General features: G+C 33.6%; 2 protein-coding genes and 1 non-coding gene across 3 annotated transcripts; all 3 read left to right on the top strand.

The window, feature by feature from the left end:
* Nucleotides 1-2107: 2107 nt before the first annotated feature.
* Nucleotides 2108-2679, top strand: LOC104088196 (histone H4). The gene has a single exon (XM_018768096.3). The coding sequence runs from the start codon at nt 2194-2196 to the stop codon at nt 2503-2505; it is 312 nt and encodes a 103-aa protein (XP_018623612.1). The 5' UTR covers nt 2108-2193; the 3' UTR covers nt 2506-2679.
* Nucleotides 2680-6282: 3603 nt separating this feature from the next.
* On the top strand, nt 6283-6356 carry TRNAV-AAC (transfer RNA valine (anticodon AAC)). Its single transcript has one exon. It is a non-coding gene; the product is annotated as a tRNA-Val (tRNA).
* A 10929-nt stretch (nt 6357-17285) lies between these two features.
* Nucleotides 17286-20375, top strand: LOC104121491 (uncharacterized). The gene is made up of 3 exons (XM_018766674.3): nt 17286-17413; nt 18627-19572; nt 19670-20375. Exons 2-3 carry the CDS (start codon nt 19357-19359, stop codon nt 19853-19855), a joined length of 402 nt encoding a protein of 133 aa, XP_018622190.1. The 5' UTR covers nt 17286-17413; nt 18627-19356; the 3' UTR covers nt 19856-20375.
* The last annotated feature ends 4412 nt before the right edge of the window (nt 20376-24787 follow it).

Genomic DNA, 24787 nt, shown 5'->3' on the forward strand with positions numbered 1-24787 from the left:
GAGGCCAGAAAAAGTGATTAACTACAAGGAGGAAGAGGAGGAGATCATGTGCCGCATGTTACTTTTGTGGCAAGTTAGCAACAGTTTCTAAGCTAGCGTTTGACCATATATATTCTCAAATTTGTTTTGAAAAATTTGATTTGGATGAAATTTGGTTTGAAGATGAAAATGTGTTTGGACATTAGTTTTCAAAACATATTTCTCAATTTTATTTTGGAAAAATATGAAACATGACTTATACCCACAAGTTTTAAAAATTATCACAAATACCCAACAATACCATTATCAATAATATTCATTATATTATCGCAAATCATAGTCCTGAACATAAATAAATTTGATACAAAATTATCATTTTAATAACGAACTACATCATACACTATCAGATGATCAAGAATACGAAGCAACATTATTACAAAATAATAAATTGTGGGCTCTTTTATAAAATACAAAAGTTTGGGGCAATTTTTAAAAAATATAATAGTGATATTTTGGCCCAAAACCAGCTATTAAGTTGGTTTTAGGATTTGAGATTTTTGCCAAAATATAGGCAAAATTTAGTGTTTGCCAAATAAAACCTAAATTTATTTTGACAAAATCTATGACAAAACGAGTCCTAATAAATTATTTGGATTTTTAAATATAAGCCACAAAAGTGATTATCTCATGTCATTTCTACCGCATTTAGCCTGCGTCGTTTTTTTTTTTTTTTTTTTTGTGTGTGCGCTTGTGTAGCTAAAAATTCATGTAAGGAGTTAATATTTTTCATTCCTTTGTTGTGAGTTCAAAATATCCGTTTTTTCACAAAAACAAAGAGAGTTATATACTTAAAAACTGCGTCAAAAGTATTTCATTCCTTCTATATTTATTTAAAAGATGTTTAAAAGTTTAAATAAAAATAATTTGTTGGATGAGGAGTGCGTGGCTTATTTTTTCTTTTGTGTGCTTGTGTAGCTAAAAATTCATGTAAGGAGTTAGTATTTTTCATTCTTTTGTTGTGAGTTCAAAACATCCTTTTAAAAGAAAAGAGGTTATATACTTAAAAACTTCGTCAAAAGTATTTCATTTATTTTATTTTAATTTAAAGGATGTTTAAAAGTTTAAATAAAAATAATTTGTTGGATGAGGAGTTTTAGCACAAATGCGTAGTACATTTTCCCATCAAAATGCATTATATAATTAGGACTTAGATCTTTTAGGGGTCGTTTGATACATGATATAAGGATAATAATCTCGAAATAAAGTTTGTGATTAACTTTATTCTATGTTTGGTTTGGGGCATCAGCTAATCCGGTGATAACTTTTACACTAAATGGTGAGATTAGTTATCCCATATAGAAGGTGGGATAACTAATCTCATCGGATATTCCACCATTGTACCAAATAACATTTTATGCTAAAAACTTACTTTTATTTGATATTTACATTAAACTATACTAATTTATCATGATTAAGTAATAAATTAAGGCAAAAATATTTATTAATTAACTTAATTTAGTGATAATAATATTTGTGAAGGCATGTTTTATGTTTTCATTGATTTGGTATAAATATCGAATTAGGTAAAATTTTACCAACTTTTGACATGCCTATAGTTGACAAGATTAACTTTTAATTTACCTAACGAATTAGGAAAGTTTTAAGACTAATTATTATTCTTTTCAAAAGAAAATATTAACCACTGATGAGTTTTGATTACTATAATTTATTAGCATAATAAACTGCTCTTATTTTATTTACCAAAAAAAGAAACAACTGCTCTCAGTAGGAAACGATGAATTGACAACACTAGTAAATTGTCCTCTTTTACGGTTAATAATTCTCCGTAAGCAAAATATGAAAAGAAGAAACTAATATTCTCCGACCGCACCAAAGTACCCTCTTTTGTCTCGTGGAAAAAGCACAATCCGCACCTCTACACAAAGCTGCACTCCTCACCGTAGATCATATTTCAATCAACGACTCATATTCAGGTTCCGCCTTTCACACGGATCACCATTATTATCCGTCGATTAACAACCAAATCCCCCAAAATTTAGCGGCTACGATTTTAGCCCCGCCACATTTCAAACCGCCCACGAAATCCACCAAATATAAATACGCACCATCCGTCACTTCTATACTCGCCGAATACATTTCAATTCAAATACAAAACCCTAGAAGCTTCTTTTATCTTCAAATTTCTGTGTAAAAATGTCTGGTCGTGGAAAGGGAGGCAAGGGATTGGGCAAGGGAGGAGCGAAGAGGCACAGGAAGGTGCTGAGGGATAACATCCAGGGAATTACGAAGCCCGCAATTCGGCGATTGGCTCGTAGGGGAGGTGTGAAGCGTATTAGTGGGTTGATCTACGAGGAGACACGTGGCGTGTTGAAGATCTTTCTAGAGAACGTGATTCGTGATGCTGTTACCTACACTGAGCACGCCAGGAGAAAAACTGTTACTGCTATGGATGTTGTTTACGCACTCAAGAGGCAGGGCAGGACTCTCTATGGATTTGGTGGTTAGGTTGTTTAGTTTGTGATTTTAGGTTAGTGTAATGGTAGTAATTGTAGATTTTCTGGAAATTTCTGTTGGTTTCTCAGCAGCTTTGTTCTAGTTCTTCTTCTTAAGGTCTTGATATTGTAATTTCTCATTGCAGATTCAAGGAACAAAGTTCATTTCTAGAAATTACGATGGTTATATTCTGGCTCGTTGTTGTTGTTAATTGATTGATTGAAACGACTGTGCAATCCTCCAATTTTTTTTTATTTTTACCTTGATTTGATTGATATTCCTAATAAATACCAACATTGTTCAAAAAACAGAAATTTTACTGGTAAATTCAAGCTTTATCCATTTCCATTTCCGAGTTGTCAAATGCTCTGCTCGTCCAAAATCTTGAGACCCTTGTTCTTGGTTCACTAAATTTAAGCTTTATGCACGAAATTGTTTCTCTTTTTGAAGTAAGATGCCTTAAGTAACCTCAGCATAAGCTACACCATTACATATGGATAGGGAGCAATTAAGGAGCCTTGTGCTAGTAAATGATCAAGAGTTGAAATAACTAGATCAAATACTATTTACTTTTAAGGTGGAGAACTGAAAGCTGTCCTCTTAAAGTTGAAGGTATAGCAAAGGAAATCTGTTTCACAACCTTCCTTGCATGTTAATGAGAGATGAAACGGGGAAAACCAACTAAATGTGAATTGGACCAACCTTTAACGTCTGATTAACTAATTTCTTTGTTGATTCTTTTCAATCGTACTTCTCAGCAGTTAAAAGTTTGAACTGAAGCTGAAACTTAAGGATTACGAGGTTTCTCTTGTTGAGGCTGGCATCTTTAGAATCAGAAATCAAGTTTCTGCTTCATTTTCTCCTTGGCTCAACATTAGCATGAACCCTTAGAAATAACAGGATTTGTATCTTAAGTTTATCCAAAAACTGTGTGTGGGTGTGAGAAGAAGACCTGAGCAGATACCAATCCCACAAGAATCTGATGATATAAATCAGAGAGAGGAGTAGAGAGAAACAAACTAGCAGTACCAGTGTTACAGAAGAACTGTTATGTTGATAGAAAATCAAATCACAAAGGATAACTCTGGACAATCACCCTACACTTTTAGCAATGAACTACAACCACAACAGAAACAACAGTTACATACATTCACCTATCGAACGACTGACTGTTGAGCTTTGGATTTCAGAAGGTTACACCTTTGAAATACATGAAATTGTTGAATTGCAAAAGAGCAGAAAAACCCAAATCAGTGTTATTTGAGCACTGGAAATAATTTGACCATATGCTTGTGGTCATTACTAAAACAGTTTCTCAAGCACTATCCTTAGTAAAAGAGGAGACAACAGAAACCAAGATGACTATGAATATTCACGCTTACTCTGGATGAAAATATTCACATTTTGAATTGCTTTAGTCCAACCTGAAGTAATAATATGTACTGTAATACCAAAACCAAAGAAAGAATATCACACAATTACGAATATGAGCTTTAGTGTGTGCATTCAGTGGAAGTTTCTATTTTCATAATGAGCTGCTTCTACATTTTGATCAGTGGTTACAAGTCTGCATTTTCATCATTAGTTGGTTCATATAACTGGATTCAGATCAATGTTATCCATTCCATCAGCCAGCTGATCAACATCTTGATTAGGAGCCTGTTCATTAGCGCCTCCATCTTGATCATTTGGAACTTGTTCATTAGCGCCTTCACCTTGTTCATCATCAAGTTGATTTTCATTATTCATCGGAACATCATTATTCCAGTAAATAAGCTTGTCCCTGCCACAAATATACTAATTTGTATTAACATTATCAGATCGATATGCATAGAGTTGCATTTTGCATATTTGTAAGAAACTTACAATTTCATCAAGAATCTTCCTTCTTTACAGTATATGGACGGTTGGGCGACTCTAATCTGGAAAAAGGAATAAATTCTATATATGAAAAAATATAAAGAGAGAGAGAATGAAAATCAAATCCTCTTTGTTATTAGTATCTTACAAATTTCCACCCTAGTAGCATTCCACATCCGACACAGTAAGCATCGGCTAAGGTATATCCATTATCTAGTCGAAGATATTTCTCGTCGTCCAGTACTTGTACATTAAACCTGCGTATATAAAGGTATTCAACGTAGCCATATAGACAGCAGAAAAATTGCATGTGTAGATACCCAGTTTTCAAAATTGCATGAAATTTGGAGACTTACACTTTATGGTAGATCCCTCCACTCGAGTATGACACCTGCAAAATGTACAAGACAAAAAATTGAGCATTATAGCTGTTCTGTGCTTAGTCAAGAAATATTAAAGAACAACGCAAGAGTACTCATTCAATGCTTAATCACAACTCGTGATACAAATAGCTGATGAAATTAAGCGATTGAATCTTACATATCGTCTTTATGGAATCAGTAGCGATTACATCAAAACATACAAAATCGTTTTTCCTAAACGAATAGTTAAGTACAACTAAACAGAAATTAATTAAAGATTGTCCTAAATGTAGAGTATCAAAAGGAAATGTCTGTAGCCCACAAAACCATCTGGTGTGTTCACAAACAAATTCATACTGAATTGCAAGGAAAACTCACAACTCCAGGGTCCCAAAACGTAACATTCAACATAAAATACTACTACTGGTATATATGAAAAAAATGATGCAGAGAGAGTGAGAATCCATACGTTAAAAATGCGATCCTCGAGAAATGCAACTCGAGTTCTGCACATACAACAATGGATGTAATTGACAAATGGATTCATATCGCATTCAACTAAAAAGAGTCTTCCCATTGTATTAACTTTTTGTATCAAGAAGCAACTCCTAATAGATATGTTTCAACTCCTGGACCTGTTACAGAAAAAAAATTACTTCAACAAAGATAAAAAATGGAATAGAAATAACAAAGATGCACTACTGAAAAATCGAGTTTATCAATGGAATATAGACTGCTTCTAACCTGATAAAGAACGAAATTTGGTGATCAATGAGAATTCAAGAAAGTGAAAAGTGGATGGGATTTATAAGGGAGTGAATGCCTAATAATTCTGAAATGCAGAAGACTGCATATAATGGGAATGAGAAGAGAATGTTGATATAGAAAATTCAGTTCTTGATTCTTGAATCCAAGTTTGAAGAGAGCTCTGCTCAAACCGTTAAATCAGAGAGGAGGGAATTTTGAAATAGCTTCGCGAACTTAATTGAACAAATGTTCAACCTTTACTAGGGATAAATTTTCTTTTTCTTTTATTCTTGAGAAGATTTTACAATTTACCCTCTAAATTATACATTATTTTAAATTTCTGCTGTCTTGTTGACGTTTTTCTTTGCCTCCTTCTCCTTATGCACTTACTTAAAAAGGTACTAAAGAATAAAATACCATTGTGTTTCTTTTTCCTTTTTTCTTTACTAACTAACGAGAAATACAGTTATATTTGGACCCGTCTCCTTTTCATTATAGTTCTCTTAAATTTCTCAAGTACCTAGTTAAGTGAGCGACACTTGCAAAATTTAAATTTGAAGGTCTCGATTAAAATGATCTAACAAGCATTAGTTCGATTTTATCTTCAACTTTGATAATAATACGATGGAAATTCCTGCAAAATAATTTAAAACCACGTTTAAAGTTGTACATTTGAGTATAACTTGAGTCTCCAGCTTTGGTAAGAAAATGGTTGGATTCCTGCAAAGTTAAATTAAAAAAAAAAATATAAAACCTTATTTTTAATAATTTAAGTCAATTAGATAATATATATAATATGTAGCATCGGATAAAGCACCAAGGTGTCGTGGTGTAGTTGGTTATCACGTCAGTCTAACACACTGAAGGTCTCCGGTTCGAGTCCGGGCGACGCCATACTTATTCACCCGTTATTTTTTTAACGGGTAGTGTGTACTCCTGGATAGTTCACCACTAGTGGGAGGTGTTCACCACTGGAGCAATGAAACTTGAACATATTTCAGTAAACTATACTCAACAAACACACCACTCAAAAAGCTGTAAATATGCTCCACGTTGCAGATTTGGAGATTTCAAATTAAATCGTACCTAGCATTGCCATATTACAAAATAACAATATAGTTTTTAACCTTTGTTCAAGCATGTGGCACATGCTGCGCCCTCAGATGCAGAAAGCAACAGGAATGAACAAATATCTGCTCATAAAATTAACTCCAAGATGAGAGTAAAAGCCATTAGATCCACAATTTCCAAACATATCTGTTAAAATCTAACTTCACCACATACTGGAACATCATCTTTCCCCACAGTAGTCATCCACATTTTTGAAAGAAAAACAAACTAAAGTTCACTAGCATTCATTGTCAAGCAACTCCACTTCTTGAGACAGACAATTGTATAGCAGTCGCAATTAAGGAAATATCCTCTCTGATAAACCCAAGTTTCTTATAGATGTAATCTTAACCAGCAAAATCCAAGGAAATATCAGTATTCTTGTTGTCAAATGCTTGAATCCTTGACAGCTGACTTGCATCAAGAAACTAAAGATAAACTAAGCAGCATATACAACGGTAGTACCAGAGTGATAATCTAACGAGTGAGTGCATTCAGTGGAAGTGTCTACATCCGTAATAAGCTGGTTCTACATTCTGTTTAGCATGTTCAGTGGGTTCTCAATGTCTGCATTTTCATCAATAGTTGGTTCATATGTCTGCATTTAGATCAGTATTATCTATTCCATCAGCCACTTGATCTGCATCGGCTTCTTGGTCATAATCCTTTCCATTACTACCTCCATCTTGGTCATGATACTGTTCATTAGCGTCTCCAACTTGTTCATCATTAAAATAAAGCAAATCATCATTCCAGTAAATAAGCTTTCCCCTGCCACATAAATACTTATTTGTATTAATTAACACCTTGCAAATAACAAATACCATGTTGCTGAAATCATCTGAAATACCCTTTATTCAAAATCGCATGGAATCGTGAGACTTACACTTTATTAAAGATCCCTCCACTCGTGTCTGCCACCTGCAAAATGTACAAGACAAAAAGCTGTTGAAATTAAGCAATTGAATCTTACATATCCTCTTTATGAAATCAGTAGCAATTTCATCAAAGATAAAAAATAGTTTTCCTAAACGAATAGTTATGTGCAATTCAAGAAAATAATAATTCAAGATTCTGTCCTAAATGTAGAGTTTAAAAGAAAATGTCTGTAGCCCACAGAACCATTTAGTGTCATCACAACAAAATTGAATTGCAAGAAAAACTCAGAACATTCAACATGAAGTACTACTAATGATAGATATATGCAAAAATGATGAGAGAACGAGAATCCATACGTTAAGAATGTGATCCTCGAGGAAAGCAGCTCGAAGAATGCAAAAACAACATGTATTCGAGAAATGGATTTTTATTGTATTCAACTATAAAGAGTATTCCCATTGTATCTGCTTTCTCAATCAAGAAGCAACTCTGATCGTAATAGATATGTTTCAATTCGTGGACCAGTTACAGAAAAACTTTACTTCAACAAAAATAAAAATGGAATAGAATATCAAAGACACATGGATGATGGAGAACTCAAGAAAGTAGAGAATATGGGTGGGATTTCTCAAAATGGGAAAGAGAAGAGAATTAGTGTTGATATAGAAAAGTCAGTTCTTGATTCTCGAATCCAAGTTTAGAAGAGTTCTGTATTTACCGTTAATTCAGAGGAGGGAAATTTGAAATAGCTTCACTTTGAACAATTTTGTTTTTCCGTTAAGAAGATTGTTCAATTTTACCCTCCAAAATATACATTTTTTAAATTTCTGACACTAGTCCTATTGATACTTTACTTAGGCCCCTTCCATGTGCACTGCCTTAAAATTTTATAAAGAATAAAATACCGTTATGTTTCCTTTCCTTTCCTTTTATTTTTCCCTTTGCTTATGAGAAATACAGTTATATGTCAATAATGTTATTGTTGTGTGAATTTCGATCCCAAAAATCAGAAACTGATAAGGAGTTGTGTATTAATGTAGTTATATATGTAACTTGGGTCAGCATAAAAATCAAATATTGTAGTAAATGTTTTTCAAGAGAAGGGACCGTTTTCTTCTTAATTTTATCAGTCTAGTATCCAAAAAACACATTTAATGACTAAATAGTTCAATTTCCACCAAAATTATAAATTCATATAGAAGAGAAAACTAATAAAGTACTTCATAAACATTATCATTGTCTAAAATCACCACGAATATCACACCGTTACATAATTGATAATGGCCGTATTTTGTATTTTAAACAAAATTATATTAATCATTAGATAATCAGTGATTCAACATAGGTTGTATTTTAATTAAATTCATTTCATAAAATATTTATTTTTGTGGTAATCAAGAAAAACTAGTCTGACAAAAAGTTATTATTTATTACTCCATTGATTGATACTCCATATATTACTCCTTTGTTTGATACTCCATATATTTTAATTTATTAGTATTTGGACACGCGCATTGCGCGTGTATTATGTGTCAATGAGAACAAAATTTTCAAAAAAGACCTAAGAATATTCATATATATATTTGATTTACAAAAAAAATAAAAATTACAAGTTCTTGAAAATGATAGACTTTAATTGTATTTAGCTAATTCAATATAAGAAAAAAGATGCCCCACAGAATTTTCCAAGTTTTTATGGATGGTAATACTAATTGAAGTATAAGAAAATAAATCTAACTACTAAATGCTAAAAAAAGCCTACTAAATAAAAAAATTGCATGTCCACCGATGGCAACTTAAGCTACGTTTGATTTATCCAAGAGCATTCAAAATTCGGGAAAAAAGGATTGAGGACCAAAGCATGTCTCAAGAAGAAGAAAAAGATTATCATGTTTGATTTATTATTTTGATAAATTAATTCATAAAAGTCGTCCATTGTCTTTCTTCAAATGGTATGTAGGAGAACATCATTGAGCATAGAAAGATGTGTCGTATTAATTACTGACATACCTAATCAATAACACCATTGGAGATAAGTCAGTTGATCTATGGGGCTAAAAACACCTAGTGCCACTCAAAGACATTTCTTTATTTTTTCATGACGATCTCCCAATACTTTTTTTTTTAATGAATTCAATATATACTTTGCGTCAGGCTGTGAATGAATAATATAGATTAAAAGTCTAAGAGGATAAAATTTATGAGACCGTCAATATCTCGTAATAAAAAAATTTAATGAATAATTTTCTAAAGATCTTTTGTGGATATCTGTAAAAGATCTCAAAAAGAAGATACCAATTTACACATATCTTATCCAAGATAATTGAATCTAGGTTAAAATATTTTAGTATATGTCACTTCCACCCAAGTAGCTTTTTTCAATGTGACCAATAACCATGGGGGTGCTCCTTTGAGACATTGAGCAGCATACTTTGAACTTTTTAATTAAAATTCAACAAAATATGTTCCTTGTAAAATAGATTGCCGATATGCTCCATAACATAAGTCAATATCTATAAAAGAAGATAACAAGGATGTGAAGTAGTCTACAAATCTAGCAAAGAGCTACAATAAATTATAAATATAAACTTATAATAAAGAAATTAAATGGTCAAGTGAGCAGCCAATTATGGATAATTAATAACCTTCACCGATCAGTTAAATGCTAAATACATTATGTATTCTACTTGTATATTCATGTTGAGCAGTAGTAAAGATTTGCTAGTACTTATGAATCGTAATTGAATAATGACTCAACTTCAGAAATTTGCACAAGTAATAAATTAGAATGAGAGATAACGTAGGATTATTATCATTATCATTAAAAATAAATGTCTAAAGCTTGTATATACAATAAATGTGCTCAATTTTATCTTTGGTATTCATTATAATGTATAATTACATTTTTATTCAACAATGTTAAAGGAGTATTTTTAAACTGAAGGGTAAAATGGTCGTTTAGCTTTTGAAGGATATTTTAGTAAAATAACTTTACCCAAAAGTCTTCACACTTATAATATAGTATGTAAAACACAGCTTGACTCAGTACATAGTATAAGTAACAAAGAAAGATTTAACTTGTGGTCTTAAATATTACATAACATTTATGTGGTTATAAAGCTTCTCATTATGTGTAAAATAAAAAGTTTATAGTTAAATATTTTCAAATTCAAAAATATCATTATTTGTGGAAAAAATAATAAGAAAATTGTGTCATAGAGGGAGTAGGTCATTGCCTCAATTGAGGTGTATATTCTTCTTTTTTTTTTGTGGAGAATTTTTAAAGGTTTAATATATATATTTATGGGAATGAGAAAGGTGATGTGGCATGTCTCAAATGTTAGGAATTACATTTATCTTTTTCCTACTTATTTTGGGGTTTTCTCCAATTTTAATTGTTAAAAACTCAAAGTCACACCCCTTCATTAAATATTACATAACATTTGTTAATTACTTTCTGCCTTTGCTTTATTTTTTCTTCTTGCAGATATTTGTTAACAGGTAACCGCTATGCACTGCAATTCTATAATTTTGATCTTACTGAAAGTTGATGTATCGACGACCGTAACCCTTCCTTTCATCCCATGATCTTCTCCGTCTTTCATCGCTATGTATTTCCTCTATCTCTCATTTATGTAAGCGTTGTTTAATCTCAAATTGCCATATGATTTTTACAAAGATAAGATCAATTTCAAGATATTCCTTCATTCTGACTCAATTTTCTGAGAATGTGATTTCTATGAAAATTACCAAATGTGCAGGCGCTGAAAAAGAGGATATGCATGGAAACGGCGGAAAAAATTAACTTGGTGATGCACACTATTCTCAGTTTTATATTTTAATGTTACAAATTATCTAGCTTGCTTGCCATGTTTGGGGTATTATTTAGGGGAAGAGTTGAGAAAGGAACTTTAATTATGTTATTGAAAACTTGAGGAAAATTTTTATATTTGTCTTTTACTGTTATACGAGTTGTTTGAGTATATAATTGAAGAGGAATTCTACGTTATATTTGATTTTGTTTTGTCTTTGAGGTAAATTATTGATCAGTCCATTTCTTAACGTAAACTTATCTTCAATTTTTCATGCAACCAGTAACACATGTTAGTTGATTTCTTTCTATATATAGTATTCTTAAAATTAATAAAATATCATAAAATACAAAAATATTATATATATATATATATATATATATATATATATATATATATATATATAAAACTAAAAATTACAGTGTAAATTTTTTTTTTTTTTTTTTTTTGCAGTGGAAAACATCTTAGTAGTTGATAGGGAGGGTTTTACTAAGGGCTTATCCAATACAAATCCCAGTTAATTAGATTAGTAAAGTACATTGATAATGTTGCGGTCGGAGAATATGCAAAAGATAAGATTTTTTAAAGAGTACTATTTCCCTGATAATTCATTGAATGCTCTTGAGATACAAATATGATATTATTTGAATAAAAGTATGAGGATGCCAATAAAATTTTAATGTAATCAATCTGAAGGACCACGAGAAGTGCGGGCAAATTAACTAGTTATGAATTAAGATGCCACTGAATATCTGAGAAGCTAGAGCGATTGAACAAGGGCAAAAAACATAAATAAACAAAATTTAAGAATTTTTTTCACAAACATAGCAACAATAAGTATTTTACATACAAGGCAACTAAATAATTATATTCCTAGCAGAAAGCTTTAAACCCTTACCTACAATCACGCATCTAAAGTGTTCATTTCCTTAAATATAAAATCAAAGGGTTTCAGTTTCCCATCTGTAACGACCCGACTTGTCGTTTTAAGAATTTATGCCCCGTTCAGTGACTTAAAGTCTTCAGCAGCCTCGCAATATGTATTATGACCCGCGTATGTGGTCGAGTTGGATTTATGGATGATTCAGAGAGATTTGGGACACTTAGTCCCTCAAATGGAACCTTAAGTCTTAGAATTTTTACCGTAGTCGGAACTGTGTGAGGACGACTCCGGAATGGAATTTTGATGATGTCAATAGCTCTGTATGGTGATTATGGACTTAGGAGCATGTCCGAAAAATTATTTGGAGGTCCGTAGAGGGATTTGGCTTGAAGTGGCGAAAAATGAATTTTTGGAAAGTTTGACCGGAGGGTTGACTTTTTGATATTGGGGCCGAAATCCGATTCTGAAAATTGGAATAGGTTCGTTATGTCAATTATGACTTGTGTGCAAAATTTGAAGTCATTCCAGATTGATTTGATGTGTTTCGGCACAAGATATAGAATTTAAAATTTCAAAGTTCATTAGGCTTGAATTGGGGTATGATTTGTGGCTTTGATGTTGTTTGATGTGATTTGAGGCCTCGGGCAGGTTTGTGTTATGTATTGGGACTGGTTGGTACGATTGGACGGGGTCCCGGGGGCCCCGAGTTTGATTCGGGGTAGTTCCGGACCAAGTTTGGGTGTTTTGATGCTGCTGGTTGCTGGTTCTGGTGTTGTTCTTCGCGTTCGCGGGGAGCCTCTCGCGTTCGCGAAGAAGGATTTTGCTGCTAGGACTTTGTTCTTCGCGTTCGCGAAGAGGTTCTCGCGTTCGCGAAGAAGGAAATTTTACTGTTCGTCGTCTGACTTTAAAGGCTCATATCTTGCAATCTATAAGGAATTTGGAGATAATCCAAAAATAAAAGTTATAGCCCTTTGTGTCTAGTTTTCAGAAAGATAAACCATTTATCATTTGGAGTCTTATATGAAAGGTTATGGTAGATATACCATAGGCTATCCGAGAAGAGTTTGGAAATCTCTGTTGCATAGGGCTGACTTTGGAAGCTTATATCTCATAATCTATAAGGAATTAGGAGATGAACAACAAATGAAACTTATAACTCTTGGAGTCTAGTTTTCAGAAAGTTAAATCATTCATCATTTGGAGTTTTGTATAAAAGGTTATGACCATTATACTAAAGGCTGTCTGAGAAGAATTTGAAAATGACTTTTGAAGAATTTGTTCTTCGCGAACGCGAAGAACAAACCCCCGGGAAGAAGAATAAAGTCCAAATTCGTGTCATTCTTCCATTTTTGGACCAAGAAAGCTCGGGTGAGGCGATTTTTCGAGAGTTTTTCACGAAAAATATTGGGATAAGAATTTCTAACTTGATTTTGGTTAAATTACATGAATCTATTGTTGTTTTTATCACTAAATTAGTGAATTGGGTTGAAAAATTTAGAAAACCCTCTTGGTTTAAATTTAAGATTTGGAGGTCGATTTGTTATTGAAATTCGATAAAATTGGTATGGTTGAACTCATATCGGAATGGGTGTTCGAATTTCATAAAAATTGTGTCGAGTTCCGAGAGGCGAGTCCCGCGTTGACTTTTATTGACTTTTTGGAATAAAATTTTAAGTCGACGTATTATTATCCGGAATTATTTTCGATGAATTTTAATGACGTTATACAATTAATTTGGATAGATTTGAGCTGTCTGGAGGTCAATTCAAGCAAGAAGGCTATTTTGGAATATCGGCCTAACTTCAAAAAGGTAAGTGTCTTGCTTAACCTCGAGTGAGGAAAATTCCCCTTAGCCATTGAGTTTTATGTGCAACTTGGGTAATTGAAAACCATGTACGCGAGGTGACGAGTACGTACTTGATTTATATGTGTAAATTTTATTGAGTTAAAGTCTTGAGCATATTGTGTTGTAAATTGGATAATTGTTGGCATATATTTTATCATCTACTTGTCGTGCCTAAACCCTTGTTGTTGACTCTGTTGTTATATGACAATGTGATGTGATTGTTATTTGATTATTTATGAAGTTTCATGAATTTGCTGTCTTGATAATTATTGGAATTTAATTTCATTTTGGATTTTTCCCTCTGTAAATAATTAATTAAATGAGCTTAAGAAAAGGTGTTTATATAATTATTGAAAATTTAATCTTTTATGAAGACTTTGCTTTATGTTGAGTAATTTCTATCTCTATTGATTGTTTTTGGGTGTTGTACACATTGTGTGGAGCATTTGACTATTTGCTGTGAAATTAATTAACTTGGTTGTAGCTTTGAAATTTGGTTGTGGCCATTGGGTATATTGTGATATGAATTAATTTTTGTTATGTTGTTGTGATAATTTTTCGTGTAAATTGTTGTGTTGTGTGAGTTGTTATTTTGGGGAAATAAGGGTGGCATTTCACCGTTGATATTATGTGGTTATAAGGGTGGCATTTCACTGTTGTGTTTGTTGGCTATTGATATTATCTGGGCGGAGTGATAAGGGTGACTATAGGAGCGATAAGGGTGGCAATAGGAGCGATAAGGGTGGCTATTGATATTGTCTGGGCGGAGCGATAAGGGTGGCTATGGGAGCGATAAGGGTGGCAATAGGAGCGATAAGGGTGGCTATTGTCAGGGACGATATGTGATGATGTGGGATTGTGGTGTTGAAAATTTTCATGTGATGTTGTGATTTTCTTGTATTTATTTTTATACCTTGTGCAACTTGTCTTGTTGTTAGTAAATTGATAATAATCTGATTTTATTAAAATTGGGAGCGTGTGGCTATTGCCAGGCGGTTTATAAAATGAAATGTGGGCACGAGGTGCCGTGAATTGTGATATGAAAATGGGGATATTGGCACGTCAATTGTCCGTGCAGTTGTGATATAAAATGTGGGCACGAGATGCTGTGATAAAATGATAATGATATTTGGCACGTGAATTGTCCGTGCAATTGTGATATGAAATGAGGGCACGAAGTATCAGGCAAATATGATGATTAAATTATGGGCACGAGGTGCCGTAGAAATATGAAAATGAGCTGAGACCCGTATTTATGAAAAATATAAAAATGGGCTGAGACCCGTATTTTGATGATTTTGAAATGAGGTGTCACATGATGACTTTTTAATTGAAAGAATTATATTCAAAATATTTATTTGAAAGGATTTTTACTTAGAAAGTATCATATAAAAGAATTGTATTTTGAAAGATATTTATTTGAGGAAATTGTATTTGAAAAGATTTATTGAAAGAATTATATTTGAAAAATAATTATTTGAGAGAATTATATTTGAATGAGAGTTATCTCGAAGAACTATGTGAAAGACATTTATTTGAGGGGCTTGATTTAATTGGGTGTAATTGTGTTTATTAATTGTTGAGTGATATTAATGGTGTTCTTGTTGTCTGTTGTGCATATCACTGGTTGTTTTATTCTGCCTTTATTATTATTTGTTTTCTATTATTTTGCACAGGTTATTAGACTAGTGAGTGTCTTGACTGTACCTCGTCTCTACTCCATTGAGGTTAGTCTTGATACTTACTGGGTACCGCTGTGGTGTGCTCACTCTACACTTCTGCACATTTTTGTGCAGAGCCAGGTATTGATAATATCGGACTTGAGCAGAGTTAAAGCGCGATCATAAGGATTCAAGGTAGAGCTGCTTGGCCGTCGCAGTCCCTTGGAGTCTTTTCATTTCATTGTACTGTTAATTTGTAATCAAACAGTATTGTATATTCGGTCCTGGTGATCATTCCATGTATTCAGTTAGAGTTCGTGACTCAGTACTACCAGTTTTGGGAGGTTGTGTATTGTAATTATTTCCGTTGTTAGATTTTAAAAAATAAAATGGCTTCAAAATGTAATAGAAATCGGCTTACCTAGTCTTAGAGAGTAGGTGCCATCACGACGCCTGTGGTGGGATTTTGGGTCGTGACACCATCTAATAATGAAATTGTCATTAATTATTATTTTATTGATATTTTCTCTCTATTTCAATTATGGTAACGTTTTATTCGGTGGTATAGCTATATTTTATTGATAAATGTGAATGCTTGTATAATAATGCATGCTTGGATGAATAAGTAATATTTATAATATTTAGATATTATACATATTATATTATTTGTATAATACATTAATATTTATGTAATAAGTATATTATGAAGTATAAATTAAATATTATTAGTATAAAATATTATTTTATTTGGATACACATAGTATATAATTCTTTTTCTCAATATGATAAATGTATACGACATATATTCAAAATATTAAATTTTATAATATAAAATATACCACATATTTATTATATAGATGTTATATATTTAGAGCACATTGTAGTTGTTTAAATATTATATAGTATTACTATTATATATAAAGTATAAAAATGACTCATGAATGCTTCGCGTTTAAAGACTTTCATTTTATTTAGTGATTGAATTTTGTGGAAGGTAGAGAAAATAGTGAAAAGGAAGAGAAAATCATGGCATAAAGGATTCTTAAATTTATTATGACAAATTTATACTAAAAGAATAACATAAATCTTTAAATTTATTCTAGAAAGATGTGATGAATTGTAACTGTTATACTCAAATGTAATAGAATATAAAATTATTAAATAAAAAATATGTGATTATACAATGTACATTTTATAAATATTTACTGAATTTAAGTTACATTACTTCATACATGCTTATAGATCTAAATGTCCAAATAATTAAAAAAAATTAAACTCCAAAAAAATTGAATTTTTTATATTTTCATTACCATATAGATGAGAGAGAAATATTTAATAAGGAAGAAGGGAATAAAATAAATTCCTGATTTAGTGGGATCTATTTATTTTCTTAACCTGCTAAAATAGTAAAAAAAAATCTTTCATTGTTGAAATAAACCACAAGTGATGTTATTTATATTGAACAAAGGGATGTATTACACTTGGCGGTCATGATTCTCAATCTGACCTGCCCAAGTCATATGCTTCTTCAAATGTTGGTGATCCACCTTAGTGGGCTGGCCCATAGGCCCACTCATTATTTTATTTTTTCTGTATATTCAGTTTCTTATTGCAGAAAATGTATATAATCCTTCGTACAGTTCTACAACTTCTTTACTTTCTGAGTAGACTCTTCTCTCTCTCATTCGTTTTCATCGGAACGTAGGGTTTCCTGTTCAAGAATCAAGATCTCTCTCCAATATTTCACCTTCTACTTGCAGGTAAGTTTTCAGATGTAGAATTGGCATAAACTGATTTTTAAAGTTTCTACAAGTACCCTTATTCTAGCTTCTCAGGTTCAGAATTTTGGATATTATGAAATACAAGTTAAGTTGGCTCAGTAGAATTAAAAATTGGCCATTCACGTGATCGTTAGCCCTGAATTAGACTCCTGATGCTTGTGTAATCTATAACATTTTGTGTAATCATCGCATTATATATTGTAGTTCTATATATCCTAGCAATTCTAAGCTCCATATCTCATGAGCACTGAAGAAGCAAGGGTTAATTTAATACTCCATTATCACTCAATTTTGCATTAGAGTCACAATTTATTTATTTTTAACGAAAAAAATTATCACTCAGCTTTACTGAAGTATCACAAAAATCACTTACCTAATTGATGCAAATGGAGTCAAAAGTCACCCAACTTTGCCTAAGTATCACCGAAAGTCATTGGGAGGAAGCAAAAGAAACATTTTATATGATACTTAGGCAGAGTTGAATGACTTTTTGGTTACAAAATTACTTCTTAACTTTCTGTGATACTTGGGCAAAGTTTGATGATTTTTTTGTTAAGAAAAATACTTTAGCGACTTTCTATGATAGTTAGGCAAAATTGAGTGATCTCTTTTTTTTTTTTTTTTGTTGGTTACAAAAAATAGTTTCGGGACTTTGCTTGATTAAAATAAAAGTTGAGTGGTCACCTGTAATAAAATGTAACTTTGAAGGTATTTTACTCCTATAAGGGTTAAGGATGTAGAATGTAGTTTTGACAGAGTATATCTGTATAGTAATAAGAGTTTAGAATGTTATTTTGGTTCCATACTGCAACCAAATGACTCAAAGAAAACGATTTTCTTTCTCTTTGGTGTGCGTGAGCAATGGGAACTTTATTGTAGTACTCTCTCAAGTTCTTCACGTTTTAAAATATGACTATTTTCAGATATGTTGTGCATTTCATAGCAAACTCCTTGATTTTTCCATTTTTTTTAGGACCTATCCTAACTCTTGCCTCTTGTAACCACAATTTGGATTCCAATTATATATCATATAGTTGCTGCATTTGTAATTACTCACTAGCTGTAATTTTTCCCATATAAAAGGATTGAAAAGGGACTCAAAGAAAGTTATGGAAATCTCATACAGAGCTTAACTTGTTCCTTCTGTTTTAGCTCTCTTTCTTCACTGTGTTTGTGTTTTGACAAAGTGTAGGTCCTCAACATCCAGAGCACATGAGATTTGCTGGGGGGGTTTGGTGTAAATCTACTTCTCAAGAACAAAACTTGCAGCAGTTATCAGCCAACCAAAATGACGAATTCAGATTCCAAACTAAGCTTGAAGCTGTTGATTGACACCAAGGCCCGCAAAGTTCTATTTGCTGAGGCAGAAAAGGACTGTCGATTTCCTCTTTCACATTAATTCGAGAGGCCCATAAAAACCCTCCAATAAGTAACAAAGTAGCAAAAGGGCATTTCTTTTCGCGACTTTAGTCAGTAAATGAGATGCTTTTCTAGCACTGATTCTTTAAATGAGATTTTTTGCATTTGCTTTTCCCATAATTCCAAATAAAATTTATTTCTAGAGGACCGAGATCACATTGCCTGTGGGCACTGTAACTAGGCTTCTTAAGGAGAAAGGAATGAGTGGATCCTTGACTAACCTCTACGAAAGCGTAGAAAATCTGAAGGATACCTATGTCCAATCGAACCAATGCAAGGATATCCTTTTATAACCCAAATCTTCAGTTGGGAATATCTCTTCAGTTCCTTTTCTATTGCTTAATGACGTTCCGAGTACCCAAAGGGCTCTTCTAAAACCCAAGTCTCCAGTTGGAATTTCTTCAGTTGCTCAAAGGAATTTTTATGGATGTAGCTACTCTTTGCATCACGCAAAAGTTTCTGATGACCCTAGTGCTGTCTGTCCAGATTGTGGGAGGTGTACGATGACAAGAAGGTTAACATATGTTGCTCCACGGGTAGTGAAGAAAGCTATCGCAGCTACAGGGGGGTTTGTGAAGGAGATGGCGACATACATGGTTATGGATGACTTAGTGGTTAAGCCTATGTCCGCCATTTCTAGCATTGCCCTTCTCAACAAGTTTAATGTTAAGGATGTTGGAGTACTAGAGGAGAAAGTAGTAAATTTAGGAATGGAAGAGGTAATCAATTAAGTTAATTATCTCTTCTTCTTTTCCTGTGTCCTCTTCTGTTTGGTGAAATTTTCTTTGTACTTAGTAAACTCCTATCATTTTGCAGGCGCTGAAGTTGCTGAAGGCATCTTTCGAGTCGAAAACAGTTCTCACAAGTGCTTTCATGAGCACAGGAGAAGAGCTGTGTGAAGCAGAGAATGAGCTACAACACATAATAAAATTGGATGTTTCAGTTTATAGTTGTCCTTTTAGCGGCTTCCTTTTGTTTATAGGTTCAGTTATCCGTTGCTAAATCTTACTTTGTCTATTTTGAGATTTCTTTTCACTCTGTTAGCTGCCTTCAGTCTTGTAATATATAGTATTTGTTCGCAAGCATCTTATTGTCTTTAGAGATTCTTCAGCCATGATCTCCAACATTATAAACGTCGTCGGATGAGACTGCTCTACTTATAATTGCACCAAATAGCATGTTACTGAGGATTATAATGCTGTCTGTCCACATTGTCGGAACCGTATGTCAAATAAGTTGAGATATGTTGCTCCACAGGGAATGAGGGGAGCTGTGGCAGCTACAGTGGTTTTTATGAAGGATGTGGTGAAAACATTGTGATGGATGATTTGGTGGCTAAGCCTATATCCACCATTTCTAGCATTGCCCTTCTCAACAAATTTAATGTCAAAAATGTTGGTGCGCTGCAGGAGCTAATAGTACATTTTGGAATGAAAGGAGGTAATCAATCATATTTGTATTTAAATTAAATACATGGACTGTGTACAGTATTTTCACATTATTGGTGTTTTAACCCGTTGTAGTAGATAATCTTTTGTTTTGTGTGTGACTGATATCACCTTTTACGGAAGGTTTTAACTTGTACTCCCTCCGTTTTAATTTATGTGAATCCATTTGATTGAGTACGGAGTTTAAGAAAAGAGAGAAGACTTTTAAAATTGTGGTGTAAAATGAGGCACATATATTTTGTGTGACTATAAATTTTTGTATAAAAGTAAATTATTTTTAAATAAGTAAAGAGGTCATTCTTTTTGACATAGACTAAAAAGGAAATAGGTTCACATAAATTGAAAGGGAGAGAGTATGTCCTTATCTTTTAACTACGTATTCCTGATCTTTTGTTTGTGTAAATATTCCTACGTAGTAAACTCCTACTTATCATTTTGGAGGCTGGAAGTTGTTGAAGGCATCATATCTTTCTGACTAGTGTTTTGTCTGCTAGTTAGATATACTGTACATTGCATATGTCTAGATAAATTGGATAGTAAAGCAAACGAGGGATCAGTATACAAGATAGACAGAGGATAACTAGGACTCAAACTAGCACTGGATATCTTATACTCCCTTAACTCAAGTTTTCCATCCCTCGCATCCCTCGCATGAACATAAGCAGGACAATCAAAAATTCTTAAATTTGAATAATCAGCAGATGAATCGGATCATACTTCAAAAGGAGTTTTTAACTCAATAGGTATAGATGGAGATCTGTTGACCAAATAACAAGCTGTATTGATTGCTTCAGCCCAAAAAATATTTGCTAACACATGAGTGTGTAAGCATGCTCTGTGCCCTATCACAAAGCGTTCTGTTCATATGTTTTGCAATACCATTTTATTATGGTGTTCCAACACAATTGCGGTGTCTCACTATGCCCTCCCTGCTATAGAAATTATCGAACTCAGAAATGCAAAATTTCAACCCATTGTCAGTTCGAAGACGCTTTAACTTTTCTTTCCTCCTGCCTCTCAACCATCGTCTTCCATTTAACAAATGTCGGAAATGCCTCATCTTTTATTTTCATAAAATACACTCACACCATCCTTGAGTAATCATCAATCAAAATCATAAAATACCTGCCACCACTTTTGAAGGGAACTCTGTTTGGACCCCACAAGTCTGAATGTATATAATCTAACTTGTCTCTGGTTTTGTGCTCGGCCTTCTTGCTGAACTTTACCCTTGTTTACCAAACACATAATGCTCACAAAAATTCAAAACTTGATTTTTGTACCCATTCAGCAAATTCTGCTTACTCAACAATGACAATCCCTTATCACTCATATGACCAAGTCGCAAGTGCCATAACTGAGACTGATTCAGATCACTTTTCCCAGAAGCTACAACAGCTTCCCCTTCAACTATACTAGCCTGAAGATGATACAATTTAGAATGCAATTTACCCTTCATGAGTACCGTGGAGCCTTTACACACTTTAAGTATTCCATTCTCGGAGTGAAATTTATACCCTTGATCATCCGAAGTCGAAAGAGAAATCAAATTTCTCTTTATCCGAGAAACATACCAACATTCAATGTTTCTGATAATTCCATCGAACATTCTCAATTTGATGTTACCAATCCCCTCTACTGGTAATGGATTATCATCTCCCATGTAGACAGTCCCACTCATTTGCTTGTAAGTTGCAAACCAATTCTTGTGTGGACACATTGGAAAGTAGCACTAGAATCAAGAACCCAAGAATTCTGCCCATGACTAAAACTCACAACACAGACTTCCTCTACATAGTCACTATCATCAGAATTATTGCCAGTGTCAACAATATTTGTCAAATTATCTATTTTCTGCTTCCCTCTTTTCTCCTTCAGCTTAGGACAATCTCTCTTGTTGCTCCCCGCACTCATAACAGTTTTGCTTCCTTGCTCTGATACTAATTATTGCGGAAGATTGTGGGTTAACTAGCACACAATCACACACAAAGCAAATAAAGAAGAAAAATCAACACAAGGATTTAACGAGGTTCGGCTAAGCCTAATCCTCGGGGCAGAAGCAGAGAGAGTTTTCCACTATGAATAAGAAGAAAAGCACACTACAATATATAGAATTCCCAACTACAACCCCTATATATATATATATATATATATATATAGATCCCAAACCTATAAGAGAAAGGTTTCCCAATTTGACAAGGACTATAGGTTTTTCTTTCCTAAATCTATTAGAACAATGGGTTTTCCTAAATCTATAGGGATTATGAATTTCCTAAAAATACAAGGAAATAATTCAAGCCACCATCTTACATGTTTCACCCCTAGTAACATCCCACATTTGACGCTGTAAGCTACGGTTTTGCCATTTACTTGCTTATGGTGTTTCTCCGTGTCCACTTCTACATTAAACCTGCAATTGTATAAAAGGAATGACCCCAGAAAAATGTTAGGCAAATAACAAATCCCATGTTGCTGAAATCATATTTAATGTCCAATTTTCAGAATTATTGCATGAAATCATGCGACTTACACTTTATTAAACACCGCTGTTCTCTCTTCTTCCACCTGCAAAATGTATTTATGGCAAAAAAGTGAGCATAGTAAGCTGTTTTCTGCTAGAGTATTGAATTCCATGCTTAATCACAATTCATGAAAAAAATAGCTGTTGAAATTAATCGAATATTAAATATCCTCATCAAAAGGTACCTAGCTTATCAAGTACAAAATGTATGCTTAACAGTTAACAGTTCAAAAGAATATATATAATTTCAAGATTATCCAAAGTTTCATAGAAAATGTCCGAGAAGCATTTGGTGTGTACACAAAGAAAATGATAAAAATGTTTACCCGAAAAATGGATTGAGTTAAATTTGTACGTAGTTCTAAAGATATGTGGTATAACTTAACACAAATCGTAATGATAAATAGAGATTATCAAATACGGATTGTAAAGAATAAAAAATACACAAGGTTGGAAAGAAGATGATTCAAGGACTAAGCAAGATGAATCAATCTATGAAGCCAAAAAGAATAATCCTTCAATATAGGAGAGTATGGTATTTTTGGTACACTTTAAGATAAAAACTGCCTTTTACAGAAATGTAGCCATCCTCTTTATAGTGGAGGATCCTACTTTAGATATAATTAAAAATACATAGTGGGAAACCCATGATAAATTAGTTTTTCCCTAATTCCCGCCGAGATTCTCTCCCTTAGTACGGTTGCAACGGCTCTTGTGTGTGAGCTCGAGCTTGATCGGACTCGGTGCTGGTCAGTATTGCTTTTAGAGCTCGATGCGGACTTGAGCTCGATGTCGACTCGGGATCTAGTAATGACTCGGACTCGGTATCGGTTGGCCTTTGCTCCTTAAGCTCGATTCTATAATATCTCATCATAATTCGATTCGGACCCGAGCTCGATAATGACTTCAAACTCGGTGTTTGACCTATACCTGAAATCTGAAGCTCATTCGTACCATCTTCGGAACTCATCTCGATATTACAAAGTCTTCCTTTGGTCCATTATGATCCCATCTCGATCAATCGTACGAAGGCCGAAATCAATTTCGACTGTATACAGATAGTCCCCTCGTTTCTCGGGATGGATGCGGTGAGAAATGATATGATTTCTCAATGGCTCGATTGGATATGTGCTGACGTTTGCATCGAGCCCGACCATGATGTACGTGATAGATGTCCCGTCGATTTAACTTACCAAAGCATTTTAATGTGTGTCAGACGGTGGTCGGCTACCGCTGATATTGAACTGCCATTGCTTCAATCTATAAATAGCCCTTCCTTTTACCATTTATCACTTTTACATCTTTAATCTTCCAAATTTTTCAAATTCCTTTTCGTATCTTCTGAGTTCATTCGCAAATCTGCGATTCTTTTCTACAAAATCCTTCTTCAAAACCACCATATCTTTGTCACCTTCTTTAAATCCAAAAATGGTGAAAACATCAAAAACTGTCCCCCAAAAAGAAAAAGCTTCTTCTTCCCAATGTGCCGCCGACAAAACACTGGTGGATCCACGGCCTGAGGAGCGCATTCCGGCGGCATGTGTTCTTACCTCCGATTTTAAGGTCGAAAAAGGCTCTTCGGTTCCGGGCCGATGTGAGCCGATATTGAGGTATATGTGTTCGATAACCGGGGGATATCTCAAACAGGTGAAAAAGAATTGTAACTGGGGAAACAAAGAAGTGGTAGTCCCTTCTCCCGAAGAGGATATTACCACTCATGTGGAAAGATTTTTAAGTGTGTACACTTACCCTTTCACGTTAGGCCCCCTCGACCCTGTTATCATTGATTTTTGCCGTAAATACCAAATAACTTTAGGCCAAATCCATCCTTTTTTTGGCGGATCGTTATTCTGATCCGTTTCTTTGTGAGCAAAATCGAGGGAATGTCTTTCACCCTCCACCACCTCATTAGATTGTACTGCCCCTGTCTCTTTTGAGGCGGGTTAAAAAAACTACAGCGCCGGG

This window comes from Nicotiana tomentosiformis, chromosome 6 (genome assembly GCF_000390325.3).
Source record: "Nicotiana tomentosiformis chromosome 6, ASM39032v3, whole genome shotgun sequence".
Taxonomy (NCBI): Eukaryota; Viridiplantae; Streptophyta; class Magnoliopsida; order Solanales; family Solanaceae; genus Nicotiana; species Nicotiana tomentosiformis.